This window comes from Daphnia pulicaria, chromosome 7, assembly GCF_021234035.1.
Source record: "Daphnia pulicaria isolate SC F1-1A chromosome 7, SC_F0-13Bv2, whole genome shotgun sequence".
NCBI classification, from domain to species: domain Eukaryota; kingdom Metazoa; phylum Arthropoda; class Branchiopoda; order Diplostraca; family Daphniidae; genus Daphnia; species Daphnia pulicaria.
In genome coordinates this window covers 18,199,854-18,219,534 of record NC_060919.1, presented here as the reverse complement: position 1 = coordinate 18,219,534, position 19,681 = coordinate 18,199,854, and the positions used below count along the sequence as shown (strand labels likewise).

At 38.1% G+C, this 19,681-nt stretch overlaps 4 protein-coding genes and 4 long non-coding RNA genes across 24 annotated transcripts; 4 read left to right on the top strand and 4 right to left on the bottom strand.

Moving 5' to 3' along the window:
• Nucleotides 1-255: 255 nt before the first annotated feature.
• Nucleotides 256-2,104, bottom strand: LOC124349170. 5 transcript variants are annotated; one of them, XR_006920171.1, is made up of 5 exons: nt 2,009-2,104; nt 957-1,046; nt 786-889; nt 483-637; nt 256-397 (listed from the first exon to the last, which is right to left on the bottom strand). It is a non-coding gene; the product is annotated as an uncharacterized LOC124349170 (long non-coding RNA). The 5 variants fall into 5 exon arrangements; XR_006920172.1 differs by lacking the exon at nt 2,009-2,104 and adding an exon at nt 1,784-1,974; XR_006920170.1 differs by lacking the exon at nt 2,009-2,104 and adding an exon at nt 1,140-1,544.
• On the top strand, nt 2,015-3,250 carry LOC124349178. Of its 3 annotated transcripts, XR_006920185.1 has the most exons (6): nt 2,106-2,232; nt 2,293-2,400; nt 2,589-2,714; nt 2,798-2,854; nt 2,932-3,073; nt 3,139-3,250. It is a non-coding gene; the product is annotated as an uncharacterized LOC124349178 (long non-coding RNA). The 3 variants fall into 3 exon arrangements; XR_006920187.1 differs by lacking the exon at nt 2,293-2,400 and having other exon boundaries at nt 2,015-2,232; XR_006920186.1 differs by lacking the exon at nt 2,293-2,400 and having other exon boundaries at nt 2,015-2,237.
• Nucleotides 3,251-3,722: 472 nt separating this feature from the next.
• On the bottom strand, nt 3,723-9,101 carry LOC124349145. 11 transcript variants are annotated; one of them, XR_006920113.1, is made up of 12 exons: nt 8,459-9,099; nt 7,369-8,384; nt 7,254-7,292; nt 7,039-7,105; nt 6,248-6,834; nt 6,008-6,129; nt 5,421-5,622; nt 4,930-5,050; nt 4,582-4,658; nt 4,344-4,517; nt 3,948-4,083; nt 3,723-3,800 (listed from the first exon to the last, which is right to left on the bottom strand). It is a non-coding gene; the product is annotated as an uncharacterized LOC124349145 (long non-coding RNA). The 11 variants fall into 11 exon arrangements; XR_006920111.1 differs by having other exon boundaries at nt 7,254-8,384; XR_006920112.1 differs by having other exon boundaries at nt 6,248-7,153.
• LOC124349219 lies at nt 3,994-4,317 on the top strand. Its single transcript, XR_006920242.1, has 2 exons — nt 3,994-4,124; nt 4,180-4,317. It is a non-coding gene; the product is annotated as an uncharacterized LOC124349219 (long non-coding RNA).
• A 38-nt stretch (nt 9,102-9,139) lies between the features above and the next one.
• On the top strand, nt 9,140-10,584 carry LOC124349068 (protein obstructor-E-like). Its single transcript, XM_046799569.1, has 7 exons — nt 9,140-9,408; nt 9,477-9,698; nt 9,768-9,887; nt 9,950-10,018; nt 10,078-10,172; nt 10,234-10,361; nt 10,472-10,584. The coding sequence occupies exons 1-7, from the start codon at nt 9,366-9,368 to the stop codon at nt 10,482-10,484; spliced, it is 690 nt and encodes a 229-aa protein (XP_046655525.1). The 5' UTR covers nt 9,140-9,365; the 3' UTR covers nt 10,485-10,584.
• Nucleotides 10,357-11,525, bottom strand: LOC124349083 (RISC-loading complex subunit tarbp2-like). Its single transcript, XM_046799586.1, has 4 exons — nt 11,183-11,525; nt 10,988-11,126; nt 10,725-10,924; nt 10,357-10,657 (listed from the first exon to the last, which is right to left on the bottom strand). The coding sequence occupies exons 1-4, from the start codon at nt 11,364-11,366 to the stop codon at nt 10,578-10,580; spliced, it is 603 nt and encodes a 200-aa protein (XP_046655542.1). The 5' UTR covers nt 11,367-11,525; the 3' UTR covers nt 10,357-10,577.
• A 588-nt stretch (nt 11,526-12,113) lies between these two features.
• On the bottom strand, nt 12,114-13,384 carry LOC124349121 (bolA-like protein DDB_G0274169). The gene is made up of 5 exons (XM_046799636.1): nt 13,361-13,384; nt 12,826-12,905; nt 12,473-12,737; nt 12,339-12,407; nt 12,114-12,267 (listed from the first exon to the last, which is right to left on the bottom strand). The coding sequence occupies exons 3-5, from the start codon at nt 12,719-12,721 to the stop codon at nt 12,187-12,189; spliced, it is 399 nt and encodes a 132-aa protein (XP_046655592.1). The 5' UTR covers nt 12,722-12,737; nt 12,826-12,905; nt 13,361-13,384; the 3' UTR covers nt 12,114-12,186.
• On the top strand, nt 13,296-18,926 carry LOC124348854 (lysosomal alpha-mannosidase-like). Its single transcript, XM_046799197.1, has 24 exons — nt 13,296-13,685; nt 13,779-13,827; nt 13,907-13,960; nt 14,027-14,108; nt 14,187-14,222; nt 14,315-14,464; nt 14,536-14,638; nt 14,725-14,827; nt 14,920-15,056; nt 15,130-15,226; nt 15,364-15,617; nt 15,719-15,815; nt 15,917-15,955; nt 16,030-16,093; nt 16,171-16,364; nt 16,478-16,740; nt 16,841-17,060; nt 17,203-17,320; nt 17,407-17,689; nt 17,775-17,799; nt 17,873-17,935; nt 18,069-18,223; nt 18,304-18,453; nt 18,550-18,926. Exons 1-24 carry the CDS (start codon nt 13,581-13,583, stop codon nt 18,772-18,774), a joined length of 3,066 nt encoding a protein of 1,021 aa, XP_046655153.1. The 5' UTR covers nt 13,296-13,580; the 3' UTR covers nt 18,775-18,926.
• The last annotated feature ends 755 nt before the right edge of the window (nt 18,927-19,681 follow it).

The window sequence follows — 19,681 nt, the reverse complement described above, 5'->3', positions numbered from 1 at the left end:
AATTGATTAAATAAAATTAATGTAATTGAACTTAATTAAATCAATTTTTACATTTTTTTCAAAAAGCCAAAATGATTGAAATTTAATAAACAAAGCGTCCGGTTGAAATTTAATAAACAAAGCGTCCGGTACAAGACAAATGTTGTTTTGTGCAAATTTTAAAGCAATTTATACCCAAATAAAACAAACTCCTTTTGTCTCATTTGGGTGATAAACTGCTTTTGAAACTCGCACATACAGTCAATAAAGACAGGGAGAGAAACAGTTATTACGAGAGCGATTAACCCTAGTAGACTTCCGGCTTAGACATCTGACAACCATCAGTCTTGAATTACAGCTTTTTCTTATCAGTTTTCACCAATGGATGAAGTCCTTGATAAGTAGCGAAGGAGTTACCCTGTTGGCAGAATGAACATCTATTCATGAACATTTATTAGGATGACAATAATTTTAAATTATATTTTAGCAACAGAAAGTTATACCTCAAATCAAGAGGGCCTGTTTCAGGAAGTAAAAAGGGATATTCAAGGGTAGCAGCCAATGGTTACCAAATAAAGGACCTTGTTGACTGTAATATTGCCCTTTTTCTTCAAAGGACATTGACTTCTCATAAAGTCTGTCATGCAAAATTAGAAACCTAAGAAATAAAAAATAAAAAATTAAACCACCTTGTTTATAATTTGCGTCATCAATGTGCTAATTAGATAGACGTCAGTGCAGAACAATACTTTAAAATATATTAGACTGCAACAAAGAAAGTTTTGTAACATGACAAGTAAACTTACACACTAAAATACCAATCAGTTATCCAAGGTTCTCTAGAAGATGGCCATGCTGGGGTTGGTGATCTAGCAAGTCTAATAAAATCAGTCGATAATTATGATGAATCCTAATAAAAAAATGAGAACAATATATATTTCAGCAATACTTGATTAAGCTAGTGTTGGTTGTGTTACCTCTGTGATTTGGATGACACATTCAGTAGGATCCCAGGATTTACAACACAATGGTTGACAGCAGGCTGCATGCCCCTTTCACATTTTCTCCTGGAAATGAATGAGAAATATTTAGGTTATTAAACACATAAACGGAAAAGAACACATGCCCAACAAATTGCACACAAAATATATCCAATTTACCAACGAATTCATTGGTAATTTTTGAAGAAAATAGCTGTGCTGAACTGTTGACAACGAGCCGCCATAAGCACATATCAACACAATATTGTTTCACGCCATCTATTTGACACGTCCAAAACCCACTGTCTAAAGGACCTGCCTTAGATAGTAAAAAAAGTCACAAAAGTCATCAAAAAGACCATTTCTGTTTACTTAACATGGCATGGAGTCTTAAGAATTGTACAGAGAATAAAGCTCACTTGCTAGTTTTATGCAAATTTTCCGGAAGTAGACCGGAAGTAGACGATAGCGCCTCAACCATCAGGCTGCCGACAAAATAAACCAGATATTCATGATCTCCATGAAATTTGGGGTCGATTAGATGTGATTAAAACGAAATCCAAAATTTGGCAAAAATCAAGAATTTTCCTGAACTATAGTTCAGGAAAATTCTCAAAGCCGGAAGTACGAAAACGTACAAAAAAAAACATGAACTTTACCACAAATTTGACGAGGATCAGGAATATGTGGTTATTTTGTGCGTCGAATGAATATTTACTGAACTACTGACTGAAAAGTAGAAAACCGGAAGTAGAAAAAAAAAAGCATTATTAAAAATCTAACAAGTGAGCTTTGTTACAGAAACAGAAACTGACAGTTATCACCCAAAATTTTTTTGAAGTAGCATTAAGAAAATTCTTTAGAGATGTGCAAAGTAAGCGTATTTAAACTGAGTGGAAAATTATCAACAGCTATGGCTGTCTAGCGTCAGAAAGAAGAAACGTTCAACAGTAACATGAAAACAATGTCCGATCTCCGATCTAGCTCGTTGACATTCAATTGAAAGAACTGGCAAACAAAGGTAACAAATAACTTTGGTAGCTACTCACGTAATATTCTCCATGCAAAATTTCATCAAAAACAAATCCACGCACCTTCACACATCATCACAAAAGACGAAATCCCCAAGGTGAACGCCACTTCAACTTCTACACTGAGGAGAAGGCACTCAAGACAGATATCCGTTCATGTTGTCTGCAAGTGATTCCAGACGTTTCAGCACCTGGGCAACAGTGCTGGACAGTGGATTGCTGAAAGGGAAAACACCCATTTGGTAAGGTAAACCTGCCAGTTATTCAGAATGTGTTTCTATTCATTTTGGACACAACTATAGGGATACAACTATACTATCAACTATCAACTATCAATATAGGGATACAAATATATAACTAGGCTACACACTACAAGGCAACAGCAAACATGAAGTCAATCATAAACAATGGTGAAGATGAAAGATCCTTTCCACACTACCCTATCTGACAACAACAGCATGTTCCTGGCTCATTCGATTCCCACTCGAGGGACTGGGCATCTAATTAAATTAATAATCACCTGTATCACCCTTTTAGCTTTATTCCTGTCATTCTGCACTTTGCCTTACCTGTGATAAATCTTTCTTTTCTTCTGTAGGTTTGATGGCCATTTGATAATTGGAGAGCAGCATTGGAATGTGACAACTTGTCTGGCTTCGTCTGGTCCTAAGTTACACCAAACAAAATAAAAAAAATCTCAACAAATTTAGATCAGGATTTTCAGGTAAGTTATTTGACCATTTTTAATGAATAGAAAACGCAACATATAGCTGATGGTTCTTGTTGCTTTCTGTCTTAATGTTTCAGCTTAAATTTCAGCTGAAGTTTTTGTGTGACTAGGTGCTTGTGACAATAGAAATCAAGGTATCCAATCCAATAATGCAAAGTCTTCAAAAGCAAAATAGTTTCTAAGTCATTTAATTTTTGTGATAATATTTCAGGTTAACTTCCCCTGTCAAACTGTGGTAAATCTTCAAGATATTGATGCCGTCTTGGCTACTATCTCTTCCCTTTTGCAGATTACAGCAAAATAATGCGCAAAATAATCCTGGGACTACTGAATAGGTCATCCAAATCACAGAAGTAACAACCAACACTAGCTTATTCAAGTAATGCTGAAATATATATTGTTCTCATTTTTTTATTAGGATTCATCATAATTATCGACTGATTCTATTAGACTTGCACCAACCCCAGCATGGATCAATCTCTCATTCCATCTTCTAGAGAACCTTGGATAACTGATTGGTGGTTTTGTATGTAATGGTATTGTAAGTTTATTTTTCATGTCACTGAACTTTATTTGTTGTAGTCTAATATGTTTTAAAGTATTTTTCTGTACTGATGTCTATCTATTAGCACATTGATGACACAAATTATAAACAAGGTGACTTTATTTTTTTTTTTTTTATGGGTAATTTTTTTGCTACTTATCATGGACTTTATCCATTGGTGAAAACTGATAAGAGAAAGTTGTAATTTAAATTGATAGTTATTTAATATCTAAGCTAGAAGGTACCTATGTATTAATTGTTCTTCAATTTTTCGTTTTTTTTTAACATCTTTTTTTTATTTAACTAGAACATTATATACCTTTTTCCTGCAACTTTTTCTTGTGATTGGAAATACTTTTTTGCTGCCCCAGATTTAATTTAAATTTAAACTAAAAAACTAAACTAAAGTGGAATAGTAAGACTTGAAGCAAAGCTGCTAGAAAAAAAATGTTAATTTGCATTCTTCAACAGATAAAGAAAGCAATCTTTTACCTGAACATGAACTCCATACCAAAGAGCAACAACTGACAATAAACCTGAAGAGAAAGTACATCAATGAACAGACAACACTTTTGATGTGAAAAAAGTTCAACAAAACAATTGCAAGTTAATTTAGGCTAAAAGTGAAATGAATGATTCAAACACTTAGAAGTTAAGGCAATGAAAATAATTCAAACCAATACCACAGACAGCATGCAGCACTTCCCCACACCAGCACACAGTCGTCATGCAACAGCTCGCCACACCCTTCACCAGCTCACCGCAACAAGTCCACGTGGAGATTCAAATGCCATGAAAAATCTTAACTTCACTAAGCCACTACACCATGGAATAAAAATTAATTACTATCCAAGAACAAGGTACTATGTAAAAAATTCAATCTACATTATTCCTATAACTTAAAACCCCAAACAGAGACAAAGACCTACTGGGATAAGACTGACAAGGACAGAAATGTATCACAGGCATGACAGATTGACAAGTATTCTATCATTCTTCTTAATCTTCTTCAGCATTTAAATAAAAGCATCTGTTTATTTCCACATTCAAAAATCCTAATGAACTAAAAACTAAATTACCTTAAAGATATTTGTGAAGAAGAAGGTTGGCGTTGACCGCATTGATCACGAACAATGTAACTGACAGTGTCCAGACTCCAGAGAAGATGAAGTCGGTCTCAATTGCACACAATTACCATGTTGCCAGCATCAGGCGCTTTCTCCCTGGAAATAACTCTAAAGCCAACATGACTACTACAAAAACGATTGTAAATTAAAATTAATTCAGTTCCCATTGCAAGCAAGTCTGCACAAGCACCTTTTTAACACATCTCTCCTGAAATATCACTGCACACCAAACACCCACAACTAAACTGCTCAACTGACCATGGAAACCTAAATTTTCAAAGTAGAACAAAAAATGAAAGTTTAACTTTCTTACAGTTGTAAAATAAATGGTTCATATACTCGACAGTGGAGGCAATTAAGACACTTGAAATTCACATTATTTAAGTTGAGAAATATAAAGATGGCCTAAGATCACATAATGACTTCATTTGAATAAAGAACTTATTGCTTAGTAAGTTAATTCTAAACAAAATACAAGCATGGGTAGCACACATAGGTAGAAAAAATTTAAGTGAAATGCTAACACTTGATTACTTACATTATTATTACTATATCAAATTTCCTATTTCCATCACAATATTGTCTTGCAATGTAGTAGAGACCCTCTTGAAGAATCTTAAACAAACAGCAGCGATCCGTGCACGTAACGCAATAAAAAGCTGGAATTTAAAATAAAAACTTGATTAACTTCAGAAACAAAGCCATAGAATTCTAATTTAGAAACAATCTTCACATTTCAAAGTTAATAACATTATTGCTTTTACTTTTCTTAAGTACTTCTGAATGTTACGAAACGTGCCACATGAACCAAGAGACGAAATTTTGGGGAAAATGTATAGCAGACCTCGTGACCGTAGAAATTAAACCATTAGATTTAAAAACTGATAGAAATTTAACCATTAGATTTAAAAACTGATAGAAATTTAACCATACAGTACAAGTCATTAGCCATGATCCCCATAGGTTTACAACACAAAATATTTAAATTTAATAACCTTAAGGAATAAAGGCAGTAGGCCTAATTATTACCATTTAAAAGACTGACAATGTCCAGAGAGAAAGTTGCCTGCAACAACCAAGCTATACCTTCTCGGACAGGATCTCCATTGAAAAAGATGATATGAGAATAGGCTCGGCATTTGATCATTCATCTCAGGGCATCTCTCAACTGAATGTCTGCAAAGCCACTGCACACTTGACATCATTAACTGTTCAAACTGAACAAGGAACCCTACAAAACAAAAAGAAAGTAATAAACCAATCATATATTCAAATAATAGAAGAAAAAAATAAATGTTCTACTTGATAAAAAAAATTTTCATCTCTTCACAAGCTGACTTTTTTCACAAGTTGGAGCAGAACGTACTTGTCGAATCTTTCAATTTACAACCCTAGTCAATTCTAAGCAAACACACAAGTAACACACATATCGTAGAATTAAATTTATGTAAAATTCTAACCCTGTCTTTTGAGATTCATTTCATACCAACAAAAAACTTTCACAAAAGCTGTTACAGGGAAGCCCGAAATAAGATTACTTGTCTTCGACATCAAGAACAAAATGCTAATTGATTGCCTTCTCAATTTAGCTTACATCAATACAAGTACTTAATCACCTTTTCAAATTTCCTCTTTTCATCTCAATTGTCTTGCAAATTAGTGGAGACGGTGGAGAACCTCCTCATGACAAGGCAGCGATCACGTGCACGTAATGCGATGAAGCTCAGACTTCACCAGGCTGTTAATAAAAAATAAAAACTCAAGAAACAAAGTCTTTAAAATGTAACCGGTAAATTAACCAGACGGCACACACAACATTTAAATTCAATAACCTTAAAGAATAAAACAGGAATTACCGTTGACGAAAAACGTCCGGAAAGAGAGTGGCCCGCTATGAGCAAATGTCTAAGGTAACCTTCTCGGACAGCGTCTCGAAAATAAAGAAATTGTGGATAGAATGTCGTCTGCAGATATCGACAATTTGATGACCCCCCCCCCCCTACTTCCCTCTAAAACTACCAACACAATAGGGCAATAGTTAAATCCCTAAACACACTGAAATATTTAGCCACCTATTGACAGCCCTTAGCATCCACGGACGACTGGACGGAACGGAATTCTACCAATACGCCAAGGTTCCTTGGAGAGGTTCCCGAAGGACTTTTTTTTCATCCGTAAATTGTGGTTAAAATGCGTTTGAATTCCTTACTTTTCCGCAAATCCAAATGAATTTTTTTTTATTCATTCAACAGATTTCAAAATATTCAGAACAGGTCGATCTAAAGAGGGAATATTAATCAAAAGGCTAAGATAACAATTCTAGCGCGCAAATTTGGAAATATTTAGTTGTTATTCCGCAACAGTCCTTCAGCCTGTCCCTTATGTCTAACTTCATCACTTTCACTTGTGTTCCATTTTTGTTGTTGTCCATGAATATTTGAACCTAAATTCAAGAGAGTCAGTTAAATTAAGCGATATTTTTCATTTCTTTACCGGAATGCCACATTCCTTAGAGTTTCAAACAAAAAATAAATAAAAATAAAAACTACGAAGATTATTCATAGCCAATACCGATAGCGTAGGCTACATAAAGATAACAGATTCCCCTAGCTTATTAAGTTATTTATAATACCGGCAAAATACTTACAGACAGTCTGTATGGCTTGTAGTTGTTCTGAAATAGTAACCAGAGACATGGCAAACGGGTGTAGTAACTGGAAAGCGAAGGAAAAAAATGTACTGATGTGTTAAATGACTCGCAGCTGCAAAAGGATAGGTTTCACTCGTTAGTCGTTTGGGTTCGTGCAGTACACTACAATTGCTTAAAACGAAAAAAGAGATTGTTCCACTTTCATGTCCTACCTGTCGGGAAATACCCTTGGTTAGGGAAATCCTAATGCTCTAAAAATTACTGAAAAATTCATGTTGTTATTAGATTATCAAATTTCGAAAAGTGCAGGTTGGATTAGCTTATCACTTCCTGCTGATGACGTTCAGAGTTGAAAATTCGTCAGCAGTCTTCAGCGAAACAATTAGATTCTCCTTTCCTTTTCAACCGAAAGCCACATATTTTTTTATACGTGAGTGTACAGTATACTATTTCACCAATCTTGTAGACGAAAAAGACATTAATTTTCACTTTGGGTTTTCTTGGCAACGCCATTCACGTCATTAGAAAGACGATAAATCAAACGTAATTCCCTTGCCGCAGCTGTTCCTTTTGCACACCATGACTGTGCAAAATTCGTACTGAGGACACGAATAGATTTTTCATGGAAACTTTGTTACCTTACATTTTGTTCGTGCTATGCCTATGCAAGGTAACGCAGCCGAACGCAGCTTCGATATAACGGCATATTCCAAACATGGCTAACCTCAATCGAATCTTCAAAAGTCCTAAAGAGATTAGACTTTGTAACAGGTAGACACTAGTTCTAGCTAAAAAGACTCTAAACAGATAGAGAACTGGTTAAGAGGACCTTATTTTGTAACCTACTAATCAAAAAACAAAAATATTTAATTTGATTCCAAATTTATCTAGTACAGACTACGCTACTATGCTATAGCCAATACAAAGCCGATGTGCAGTTGGTGAAACATATGGTAGAAACATGTATAGCATTTAACAAGCATACTGTCGGATCGCTTAAAAGGATTTTAAGAAACATTACAGGTTGTCTTTTCATTGTGAAACGGCGGCCTACATTTACAGAACATTTTAAGCGGCTGAGAGGTCAACTCTTGTCTGTATTTAGGGACACACGAAGATAACAAGCAGTGAAAGGCTACTGGCGAATTCGAGCAGTAGCGTAGGATTAACACTGGTGATAGTGGAAGCACAATAGGAATTTACAATAATTGATTATGAGAAACGAGTTATCTAAATGTTTTGCCGTCGTGAGTAGTGATCGAGTATTAGATAACGTCGTATACATTAAATGCAGACCGGTATAACTCTTGTCGTCCTTCAAGCAAAATTTAGAGACTCATCACCTATCGAAACAAAAATCGTAAGAAAATGTCCTTAAATGTAAAGATTGGGCTGGTTAAGAGTTAGAATACTGTACTGCATTTAACGGAGACACAAGAAAGACTAAACGGGCGAACGCTCGGTTATTGTTGGACCAAAAGACGAGACAAATAAACGCCAAGAGGCCACACCACGCTACAGCGTGAAGGATTGCCAACAAAACTGAAACTAGCCATGAGAACAGCATGGCAATGGTGAGCGCACTGACTTGCATTCGCGCTTGGAGGAACCTATTTTATACGAATTTTTCTAGACAGCGTGAAAGCCTTACAGAGAGCTCCAGGCACTGAAAAGAGGAGGTACCAAGGTATTTTCCTCATTGAGAAAAACAGCACGAGTATGTGGGTAGACTAACCTGTACAATAAGGCGGTGGCGAGTAGAAAGGTATGTTACAAATAATTGCCGCAGGTTTCTTGATCTTTGTTCTTGGCCAGTAAGGTAGTCAATAATAACTGTTGAATTCAAAAGCGAAAGCTTCTTTGCGGGAAAACAGAAAGTACATACGTAGAAATCGAAATCTGTGGGGATGATTACAAACAATAATTATGGCGTGGTTGAATCTTTTTGCAATCTAACTCGGCGAGGAATAGTGACTATAGAGCTCGTTTTTGTTTTAAGAAAACAACCGCATATCTAATTTCTGAAGGATTATTTCTGTTACAGCGAAATTGAGATAATACGCCAAGATAAACTAAAAGACAATAACAGAAACATCCTCAACGCTAAAGCTTTCCTTGGGAACCCAAAAGAGATAAGGAGCACGTCCTTGGCTATTCCGTATTACATCGAATCGCCATCCAATTTTCCCATAATAGGGGGTTCGTGGAAGAGATAGCAGGATTTCTACTCAATGGTCATGCAGTACAGATCAAGTAAAGTACATAAAGGACGTCGTGCCGAGTCCTTGTCGAGTCATTGAGCAATCATTGCTGTGTCGTAAACCATGGTCAAGTGTGTTGCAACGTTGATTTACTGCGCATTCGCAGGTTACTTTCCCCATATTATACCGAGTGAACCTCACAAAAATCAAAATCGTTTTTTTTCCTATGTATAGTAAATATCTTGGCTTACGTGACCAATGGCGATCCCGTGCGGCTATGTCGAAAAAGACGATTCCCTTACTACATCGCTGATTCGGATCAGTGTGACCTATTTTACAAATGTAAGGATGGGCAAATAACTGAAGAACTTTGTCCAGACGGACAGGTCTATGAGCCTGAAAGCCAGGCCTGTTTCATGATTCAAAGGGTTAAATGCGGCAGGAGGAAGCGCTTACGTGAGCAAAACATTTGGTATTCTAATTACTTTGTTAAACAATGACCACAAAAATCTTGTATCTTAAAAGAATCCGCACAAGGAAACGCCCTTTGCCCAAGACTATACGGAAGATTTCCCATCGAAAATGAATGCTTTGCTTATAGTGAATGTGAACAAGGCACACCCACCAAAGTAAACTGCCCGCCAGGTAAACAACGTTGTGCCAAAATTCAAACGAGACAGTCTAACTTTTAAAAACATCTTTATAAGGTTTAATTTTCGACATTGACCAAGCTGTTTGCGAGTTTCCCGATATGGCTAATCGTACCGAATGCTCAGGTGCCTAATATATTCAAATTAGTTAAAATTTCCTTTAAAACCACTTTTAAAATGCAAAGCTGAAAAGATCTTGGACTTCACATGCCCCCACGGATCTAATGTTCAATCAGACGAAGTTGTACTGCAATTTGGCGATCACGAACGCTTTCCAAAAGTGAGAATTTGTCTAGATACCCTCCTGGAATTCCATTACTAAATTCAATAATAAAAAACAGAAGGGAGATTGTCGACATTTCTTCATGTGCTTGAAGAGTGGTCGACCTCGATTAGGAGGATGTCCACTTGGTACAATCTACAACCCTGCTACTTTCTTTTGTGATAAACCCGAAAACGTCCCAGAATGGTAAGCACCCACCGTTAATATTTTACATACGTACAACAAAATTACAAAGGCCACGAGTCCATATTTCAATTTAAACAATCAACATGAATGTTGCTTTACCTTTACTACAGCGAAAATGTGTAGGCCCAACAAGAACTGAACGGGACAAATTTTTACAAGTTCATCGTTTTCCATATCCAACGCGCAATTATGAAATCTCGTTTCTCGGAATAGCTATTACAACTCTTCGTCTTCAAGTATCTGGAGCATTTTTCCGGCAGCAATATTTTTGGCAGCCTTCTTTGACTTTCCCTCACCTGATACAAAAGTAAGGTGTTTTCCAAAAATGCTGAGAATAAAATTTCAAATGATAATAAACCCTACCTTCAGTGACACGATCTCCAAGCTTGCAAGTCATAAAATATGTTTTGGAGTGAGAAGGACCTGAAGTTCGAACAACCCTGTAATCAGGAAGACTGCTGTGTCTGGTCAAACACCATTCTGTGAGAACCCCAGATGGATTTAGAGTTGGTTCTGTTGGTGGTTTGGGTATGTCTTCCTTTAGTGTTCCACATTTTTCCAGCCTGCTCAAAAAAAAAGTCTATAAAAGAGGCCTGTAGAAAAAATTGAAACAAATTGAACAAAACCATTCACAGCAGTTCACGAGTTTTACTCTGGGGACATTGTTGAGAGTTTCACCGGCTCGATAAGTCTCCCTGATTTGAAACATCATTTTATAGGCAGCATCATGCTTTGCTTGCATCTTGGTTAAGCCAATGCCTTCAACTGGTGATAGATAGATCAAATTTCAATTATTGCAGATTCTTAACGATAATTCATACCTGTAATGCCCAACATGTCTACAGTCAAATTCATCAAGAAAGTTCTACTGTGGGGTTCACCTTGCTCAGCCACCAAGTTATACATGTCTACTCCAAAGTCAAATTTTGTACAAAGCTCATGAAACACACTGACAAAAGTCTTTTCTTGAGCAGCATTTGGTTCTCTCAGGGAAACTTCTGCCATTGTTAGTGATGTTTTCTTAAGTTATTTGTGGATTTGAGCATTAGCAACAAAAACAATGACCACTTCCAAGAAATCACCTGTTGGCTTCAAGGCTGTTTGCAATGTGATCATTTCTGAAATCTGCAGCCTTTTAAACGGTCGAATATTTTAATCGAATCTATTAAGTAATCGATACATAATCGACCACGCGATTTATATGATTTCCCGCCTATTTGTATAGACCTGTGTCGATTAAAAAATAATAATGTAATTTACTAATTTTAGAATTTAGATGACGGCAGCGACAGCTAAAATTTAAATCGTAAATAAGAAGCAAGTATTTAGTTGTTTCTTTTTCACGAGAATTCAGCCAAGTATGGATATTGACTGTCAATATGAAAATGTGAGGAGAAGAATTGTTTGCTTCGTTGAAACATACGGGCTAGGTCAAACAACCCTAAAAATAAATGGCATTATTAATGTTCTACTTTGAGGATTCTACCAGCTATTTTATCATGATTCTACGGTGGGCTCAAATGTAATATGTGTGAAACACATATCGCTGAGGTTGAAGCTTGTCAGTATTGAAGTTGAATTGGAATTTAATTACACTTCTTAATCTTCAGTAAACAAAGAATAGATGTTTCTTGAATAACCCTATTTATGTCACAAACTCCAGTGTTAAATTTCAATGTTAATACTAATAATAATCTTCAAGTTTTAGGAAAAGATTGAATAATAATTTTAAGTCTGTTTGAGACACCTGGGAAGAGTGAAACAAATACATTTATTTACTGACTGATGTTTGAAAGCAGCTTTGAATATTTAAAGAGCACAATATTTATTTGCCAAAACCACCTTTACATGCTGGACTTTTTTCAGTAACTTTAGATGATTCTTCCCATTGTGAAGGTGTTTTTGCCTAGTGAGTAAACAAATTATATTATTAGTTACCACCATAGAACATTTCTAAAGTTAAACAATGTAACTCACAACAATTGATAAAGCATGGACTCCATTTTTCAGCTCATCACAAAGTACTTCATTTACCAACCTGTGCCTCTAATAATAAGAAAAATCAAATCAAAATTCAATCTTGAAATGTAAATTTGTTAATGCCTTGATACCTGTAACAATGGTGTATTTTCAAATTTGCTTGAAACAACCAAAACCTTGAAATGAGTCTCACTTCCTTTCGGTACATTATGCATGTATGACTCATTGAATATATCCAAATGAACTGGTGAAAATTGATTAGTGAGCTTTACACGAATTGACATTTCCATTGGGTTGTTTTGAATCGGAATGGTAGTCATAGTCTTCGATGAAAATGATGAATGAAAAGGGGACAAAACTCTAAAAGTTCGAGCTAGCATATCGTTATCATCCGCACTGTTCAAACGGAAAATTTTAAATCAATCAAAGTAAATTTAGATTAAGTCGTGAAAATTTAGATAAGTCGTGATTAAGCCCTACTTACACTTCTTGTTAAAAAATGCAGACGAAAAATGCAGACGAAAGTTGCGATGTTGTTGTTTTCTTCTAGGCAACGATGCCGATCTTGATGCATTTTAAAAAAAGAATATCGACAATATTTGAAATTATTATAGCAAATTAATCATTCGGAATTATCTGCTTCCTGTGATTTGAAAAACTGTGTAAGTCATTGAGGTCATTCATTAGCTAGATGGGGTTTTTTCTTGTAAGTTAAATCATCAAGTCAGTTGTTGTGTAACATAAATGCGCAGCCACACTGCTATCTGTCATCTTCGCTCAATATTCTGTTATCAATAAAACCTCTTAAAATATCTTTCTTTCTGGTTCACAGTGCTCCGAAATAAACAAATATTTACACTGCCACTCATCGGATTGTTAGTCAAGATTCCACGTTACGAGAAGCGTAAACAAAAAACTTATCCGATCGTCATCTCAAGTTAAAAAAGCGATTTTCTGCTGTGCTGTGTTGCTACCATGTTACTGCGGGTGAATATAAGAATAATTTGACATGCTGTTACCCGCTTATTTGATGGGCCAGCAGTGTGTAAGTCAAGTCGACCGTTGGATCTAGCCTCAGCGATTAGATAAACCGGACAAACAAAACCAAATATTCCAGACTCCAGAGATGCAAGTGAAAGTTGAAGAGATACGTACTAACTCTGAACTGAACCGGAGATTTTTCGCCAGACGTTTCCTTGTCGCACCAGTGCTGAGACCATCAGCATTTCAGCTTACAAGATGAAGCTACCCTTTATCGGCATCTTTTCGCTCCTAGCGTTCGGTTGCTGTTGGATCACGACCGACGCCGCTCCCCAGCAGCGAGCCTCTTCCTGCGGCTATGATGTAAACAGAAACATATTTCTTTTTACAAATTTTATTTTTTAAAAAGTGTAAATATATCACATTACTGCCATATTGATTTTTTCTTTATCGTAGAGCTGTACGCCGAGTAAACCGGGAGTGATCAATGTTCACGTCGTTCCGCGTATGAAAAATTATAAAATTAACGTTTGATTGGGTCTTTCGCGTGTCTAATTAATCACGTTGTGATACACTTTCCGCAGATACACACGACGACGTCGGGTGGTTGAAAACGGTCGATCAATACTACTATGGCTGTAAATATGAACACTTAAAATATAAAATGACGATTCAAAGTTAACTTTTTCAACAAACTTTCCAAGCGAAAACGGGTTACCAGAGAGCAGGCGTACAGTACATCATTGATTCCGTCATCAAGGAGTTGGTGAAAGATCCGGCAAGGAGGTTTTCTGAACACACATTTTCCGTTTTAATTGGATATTATACTAATTGACTGCAATGCGACCGTTTTGGCTCATTCAGATTCATCTATGTGGAAATGGCCTTCTTTTCGCAATGGTAGGCAATCATTACACACTTTTCGGCCATTAAAAATGCAAACTGTATAATAGAGAACCGGCTGCAACAATATACTTGATCCATTTCCAAAGGTGGCAAGAGCAAACAGAAGAGAAAAAGGCTGTCGTCAAGCAATTAGTCGAAGAAGGCCGTCTCGAATTCATAAATGGCGGCTGGTGCATGAACGACGAAGCTGGAACGCACTACAACGACATCATCGATCAAATGACATGGGGAATGAGGTACGCACACGAGTAACTTGACAGTTAAAGGGCCAAGGTCGTCCAAATAACTTTTAAATGCACTTTCACAGGTTCTTAAACGATACATTTGGCGAGTGTGGCCGCCCTAAAATCGGCTGGCAGATTGATCCGTTCGGCCACTCGAGGGAGCAGGCGTCCATATTTGCTTCCATGGTAATTGAAATGCGATCCTATTTGAGAGAAGATTTGATTAGTTTTCGAGTCATTCGCGTGGTGTACTCCTGTATAAAACGGTGTAGGGTTTCGACGGTGTCTTCTTTGGCAGGATCGACTGGGTTGATAGGACTCAACGGAAAGCCAACAAGGAAATGGAGATGATCTGGCATACTAGCAACAGCCCTGGTATAGTAATGAACCCTTCCAGAAATCCTAGATCTTCAATGTCTAGCTGCTGCTCGCTGTAAACCGTTGGAAACGATATTATTATATAACAGGTGAACCAAATTCCATCTTCACGGGAATCTTCTACGAGCATTACTCGGCTCCCAACGGTTTCTGCTTTGATGTCGTGTGCAGAGACGAGCCGTTTATCGACAGTCCTAGATCTGCCGACTACAACGTCGTGAAAAAGGTATCCAAGCGAATAAATCCTCCCGTTTCAGCACGATTTCAATTAGTAAAACGACAATTCAAACGTCTAATAGGTGAAGGATTTAGAAGCGCACATCAAAGCCAAGGCTCTCAGTTACTCCACCAGTAATATCATGCTCACCATGGGCGACGATTTCAACTACATGTCGGGTATATACTATTACAAGTGCTCCAGCTTGACATGTCCTACGAAATAATGACAAAAATGATGTGTCTAATGAGGCCTTTCAAAAAATTAATTCAATTTATTTCCTACCCTTTTTATATTCAATTTTTGGGCACTGAAGCTGACATGAACTTTAAGAACATGGATAAAATGATACGCTACACTAACGAGTTGGCCAGCGGAGTCAACCTGTTTTACTCGACGCCCAGCTGTTATGTCAAGGCTATCAACGACGAAGCCGGAAGCCGGCCGTGGCCGACCAAGACGGATGACTTCTTTCCTTACTCAAATGATCCGCACGCCTACTGGACGGGTTATTTTACATCTCGGCCAGCCTACAAGGGTACGGTGCGGAAAGCCAACACTTTCCTTCAGGTAAAAATCCCCCCCCCCCCAACCCAAAAGCAAAAAAACTGACACCAGGTGCAAGCGTTGAAATGTGTTCTTGAATAAAAATACAAACTTCCCGTGTATAGAGTTGCAAGCAACTCCATTCGCTGGCTGGCCCATCTGCCGGCGGCCAAAATCTGATTGATAGTCTCAGACGCAGCATGGGAGAGGCACAACATCACGGTAGGCAATCAGAGCCTTAGATTCTTTTCATTATATTATATTATTATTACATGCGGGCTAAAACACTAATGACACTGATGTATAATATTTGTACGAAAAAGATGCTGTGGCTGGCACCGAGAAGGAACACGTTTCCCAAGGTAAACACACAGTGTGTTTGTTCACGGTTGAATGATTGAATTTTTGTGAAATGACGATTATTTCTAACCGCCAGATTATAGGCTGAGATTGCACGACAGTCTCGTCGATTGTCAGAAGGATGTGGGCAATTCTTTCAGGTAAAAAATTTCACAAATTTTCCTTTTTTTCAAACCCAAAAAATTCGCCAACCAAATTTCAACCGGGGAAAACCCAGCCAGCTACTTCCGATCGGCAGCCAGGCATTGCCACCACAAGAGTTTTGCCTTCATTTGAACGTGAGCCAATGCGCCATTACGGAATCGTCTTCTCGTTTCGTGGCGAACGTCTACAATCCGCGCTCTCATGAGGTGACCACTTACGTCCGATTACCGGTTATGAATGGAGTCTACACCGTTCTGGACCCCGACGGTAATATAATCGACTCGATAAATACAAAATTTAATCATCAAGAAAAAAAAGGGAGTGGGTCTCGCCACAAAGACGCCTGAAAGTTGATTGATTGTCGTTCACAATACCAACAGGTAGCGAGCTGATCGTCCAACTGGTCCCACTCGTCAATGCGGCTCTCCGATCGATCGAAACTGAAAGACCCAAATCATCAGCTACACACGAGTTAGTGTTCCAGGCGGCCAGCATTCCAGCGCTCGGCCACAAAACGTTCTACATCGTGAAATCTAGCGCTCGGCACGGTCAGCAACATTCCACCATCACCAGCAGCAGGGAGCGGCAGTCGACAACCGTTCGTATGGCAGAAGCCGGCGAAAGAATCGCCGTCAGCAATGGGGTAATCTAAAACACAATCATTCATCATATGCCATGATAACCCAAGTTTGGTATATCTACGTGCGTATATTCTCCGCCGCCGCCGGGGGTGTCTAATGCAGAAACTGTCGGTCAATTTCGACGCCAACGGCTTAATCGAGAGCGTAGTCGTTGATGGAGTAACCGTGATGATGAGCCAGAATTTGATGTGGTACGCTGGAATGAATGAAGGAAACGCCAACAGTATCTTCGACGATCGCCCGTCTGGCGCTTACGTCTTCCGTCCCAACGGCACTGACGCCACACCCATCTCAACGCAGGCCACTCTTATCGTTCAAACAGGTTCGTATAAATACCCACTCGGACGCATATTCTAATATGAATAAGAAACAAAAGGGCATACAAGCGAAAGGGCCGCCTTTGAATCGATAAATTGGCCGGACCAAAAAACAAAAAACTGACTCTATACGATTACATCTCTAAGGTGCCTTGGTAAGTGAAGTTTATCAGCAATTCAGCGACTGGGCCAGCCAAGTGGTGCGCGTCTACAAAGGCCAGAGTGATGTGGAGATTGAGTGGACCGTGGGACCGATCCCCGTCGGGTATGTGATTCCAGTTCTTCACTGTCGCGGCAACATGACGAAAGAATTCTATTTCGAAAATAAAAAAAATAAAATAAAAAAATCAGGGACGGAATTGGAAAGGAGATTGTCAGTCGAGTGACGACACAAATACCTAGCGGGGGTCGCTTCTATACCGATTCCAACGGCCGCCAAACCTTGCTGCGCCGGAGAGATTTTCGTCCCACTTGGACACTGGACATCACGGAGCCCGTCTCTGGCAACTACTACCCCATCAATTCCCACATTTACGTCACTGACAGTGAGCAAAATGCCGGAGCGGTCGTAGCCCTTGTCAACGACCGATCACAAGGAGGAACCAGCCTGAAAGATGGCCAAATTGAACTTATGGTTAGGCAATATAAGACCATTTTAATTTATGCGCATTACTTAACTTTTTTTGTTTGGGGTTTTTACTCACTTTTTTGGGGGACAGGTTCATCGTCGGCTGTTGTATGATGGTAATTTGTTTTGTTTTCAAATAAAACAAACAAAATTGGGAGTAATAAAATAAATTTTGTGTTTTTTCTCAAGATCATTTTGGAGTTGGCGAGCCATTGAACGAACCTGGTGATGGGCCGGGTCTAGTCGTTAGGGGTACGTATTTGAAGTTGACAATTTAATGACCAGCAGCAGCACTATTGATGTCACGGTCATTAATTCGTGTGTCGCACACACACACACACACACACCGGTAAATTTTTAATGACGACGGCGGGTAATATAATAGGTACGCATTATTTGTTGGTCAACCCGTCGCTAGCTGGGAATCATCCCGTCTCCTTGATCCGACCATTGGCCCAGCAAATGTTCATGAGACCGTGGATGTCCTTTAGCGCCACCAGTCTGTCATTCACCAATTGGAAGAACAATTTCCGAACCGAGGTGTGACATTAATTCAGAGCATTTCGAGTTCCGTCAATCAGACAGAGAGTCCTGAAATCTTTTTGATGCTGTCCTTTTAGAAATCAGGATTGAGGGCACCGTTGCCGGACAACGTCCACATCCTAACGCTCGAACCGTGGCGTGATGACACTCATCTTTTACGCTTGGAGCACGTCTACGATATCGGCGAACACTCGACTTTGTCCGAGCCCGTTACTCTCATCTTGGATGTGAGTGTCGTGCCCGCTAACTCTTGTCAAAGAAGAAAAAATAAAATAAGATAAAAATTTAAACCGGTCAATAACGGCACTTTGTTGTTTGTCCAGGATTTGTTGGCCGATTACACCATCACCTCGGCCGTGGAGACAACCTTGGGGGCTAATCAGTGGGCATCAGAGTCTTCTCGTCTACCTTGGACCACGGCTGCTACTAACCACCAACAGCCCTTGAAGAAGGTGTCCAGCAAGACTCGACAGTCGTCTGGCAAAACATCTGTGACTTTGTTACCAATGCAAATTAGAACGTTCATCATTCAGATGACCCCGAAATAAAATAAAACAAAACAAAAAAGGTCGCTAACTTGCATCTTCCGGGGTTCGACCGACCCCAATGGACCATTACGCAATTCCTAAATTTTCTTATAACTTTAGTAATAGTTAACCGCGGTTGAAATTAGAAATGAAATACAAACAAGTAGACAGTATTTTTTTTTAATTTTTCATTTATGGAAAAAAAGTTGTATTGTTCCATATCACGTGCCAACAAAAACCATGCACTTTTTTTTTAGTCGAAGGAATTGGCAGTTAGGTTTGGTTGGTCAAATTTTAGTGTACACAAACCCAAATAAAAAACGCAAAAAAAGGAAAGAAATTTTTCATGTTCTCCTCACTATCGTCAGATATTTATGTCGAATCTGCTGGATTTCTCTTGTTGTTGTGTTGTTGTTTCTTGATTCGTCTCTTCGTGTGTGGTGGTTACAAAAAATCCCCACAAAAATTTTTAAAACTTTATTTTCCACTTTAGTTTTTCCTTTTTTTTTAGGTCTCAATCCGTGGACATGATTTTTCTATTTTTTTTTTCTTTCTTTCCAAGTCACTTTTTTACAGTGAACGAAACACAACAACTTTTGGGGGAGAGTGAATCGCTTCTTTTTTTTTTCGTAACATGTTCAAATTTCAGAATTTAACAGCCGCCGAAACAATGTCGAAAATACAGAACGAATCGATAGGATAATAATTAAGAAAAAAAAAAAAAAAAGAGTCCGAATGGAAAAAGAAAACATTTTGACCGGGGGGATGTTGATGGATGTTGCCAGAAACGTTGGTAATTGTTGGTAATTTCAAATAATAATAATTAAAAAAAAAATGCAGTCAGATATGGTTTTTTTTTCTTCAATATTTAAAATTTTTTCTTCTCTTTTTTTAATTTTCAACTGATTTCTTCACTTTCTTATAGTTG

Bases quoted from the DNA above. Each gene is read 5' to 3' on its own strand.
- LOC124349068 (XM_046799569.1), top strand. From the start codon at position 9,366: ATGGTCAAGTGTGTTGCAACGTTGATTTACTGCGCATTCGCAG. The intron at 9,409-9,476 runs GTTACTTTCCCC...TCCTATGTATAG, and splicing joins GATTTACTGCGCATTCGCAG to TAAATATCTTGGCTTACGTG. The intron at 9,699-9,767 runs GTGAGCAAAACA...GTATCTTAAAAG, and splicing joins CGGCAGGAGGAAGCGCTTAC to AATCCGCACAAGGAAACGCC.
- LOC124349083 (XM_046799586.1), bottom strand. From the start codon at position 11,366: ATGGCAGAAGTTTCCCTGAGAGAACCAAATGCTGCTCAAGAAAAGACT. The intron at 11,127-11,182 runs GTATGAATTATC...ATCTATCACCAG, and splicing joins AGACATGTTGGGCATTACAG to TTGAAGGCATTGGCTTAACC. The intron at 10,925-10,987 runs GTTTTGTTCAAT...TTTTTTGAGCAG, and splicing joins CTCGTGAACTGCTGTGAATG to GCTGGAAAAATGTGGAACAC.
- LOC124349121 (XM_046799636.1), bottom strand. From the start codon at position 12,721: ATGCTAGCTCGAACTTTTAGAGTTTTGTCCCCTTTTCATTCATCATTT. The intron at 12,408-12,472 runs GTATCAAGGCAT...TCTTATTATTAG, and splicing joins AAAATACACCATTGTTACAG to AGGCACAGGTTGGTAAATGA. The intron at 12,268-12,338 runs GTGAGTTACATT...TTTACTCACTAG, and splicing joins TCCATGCTTTATCAATTGTT to GCAAAAACACCTTCACAATG.
- LOC124348854 (XM_046799197.1), top strand. From the start codon at position 13,581: ATGAAGCTACCCTTTATCGGCATCTTTTCGCTCCTAGCGTTCGGTTGC. The intron at 13,961-14,026 runs GTAAATATGAAC...AAACTTTCCAAG, and splicing joins CGATCAATACTACTATGGCT to CGAAAACGGGTTACCAGAGA. The intron at 16,741-16,840 runs GTAATCTAAAAC...TGTCTAATGCAG, and splicing joins GAATCGCCGTCAGCAATGGG to AAACTGTCGGTCAATTTCGA.